Source organism: Pundamilia nyererei, unplaced genomic scaffold (genome assembly GCF_000239375.1).
Source record: "Pundamilia nyererei isolate P.nyererei 1_Seehausen unplaced genomic scaffold, PunNye1.0 scaffold00020, whole genome shotgun sequence".
NCBI lineage: Eukaryota > Metazoa > Chordata > Actinopteri > Cichliformes > Cichlidae > Pundamilia > Pundamilia nyererei.
The window spans coordinates 4,863,623-4,863,995 of NW_005187421.1; the positions used below are offsets into that span (position 1 = coordinate 4,863,623).

Here is a 373-nt window from a genome sequence, read left to right on the forward strand (position 1 = left end):
TAAGGGCCACACTTACACCACCTGCTGGTTAGTACAGTTTTGGTGATAATAGGATAGTTTTGGACAGTCTGTTGCTGAAATACAGAGTGACCACTTCATTAGTGCACAAAAAAAATCAATCAGAGTTCACCTGTGATGATGACTGTAAGGTTTTTGTTATTGGGTAAATACATCAAATCTTAAGATACTTGGGGTCTTAGTCATGACATTACATTACATAACATAAAGAGCCATTTCTTAAAAGAAGGAACCAAAAGGAGAAGTCTTTGCAGAGGACTGGTTCATATTGGAGAACATGTGTATGCAAGGTACGTGTCGGAAAAATGCAACTGAAAATGATTTTGGTTAAATCAGATTCAAAAACTTTTTTAAA

General features: G+C 35.7%; 1 protein-coding gene across 1 annotated transcript in view; it reads left to right on the top strand.

Annotated features, from left to right (window-relative positions):
* Positions 1–271: 271 nt before the first annotated feature.
* pcgf3 (polycomb group ring finger 3) overlaps positions 272–373 on the top strand; it is a 27,193-nt gene continuing 27,091 nt past the window's right edge. The window contains exon 1 of the mRNA XM_005726574.1: positions 272–308. Coding sequence (XP_005726631.1) covers positions 296–308 — 13 coding nt within the window. The 5' untranslated portion in view covers positions 272–295. The remainder of the gene's footprint in view (positions 309–373) is intronic.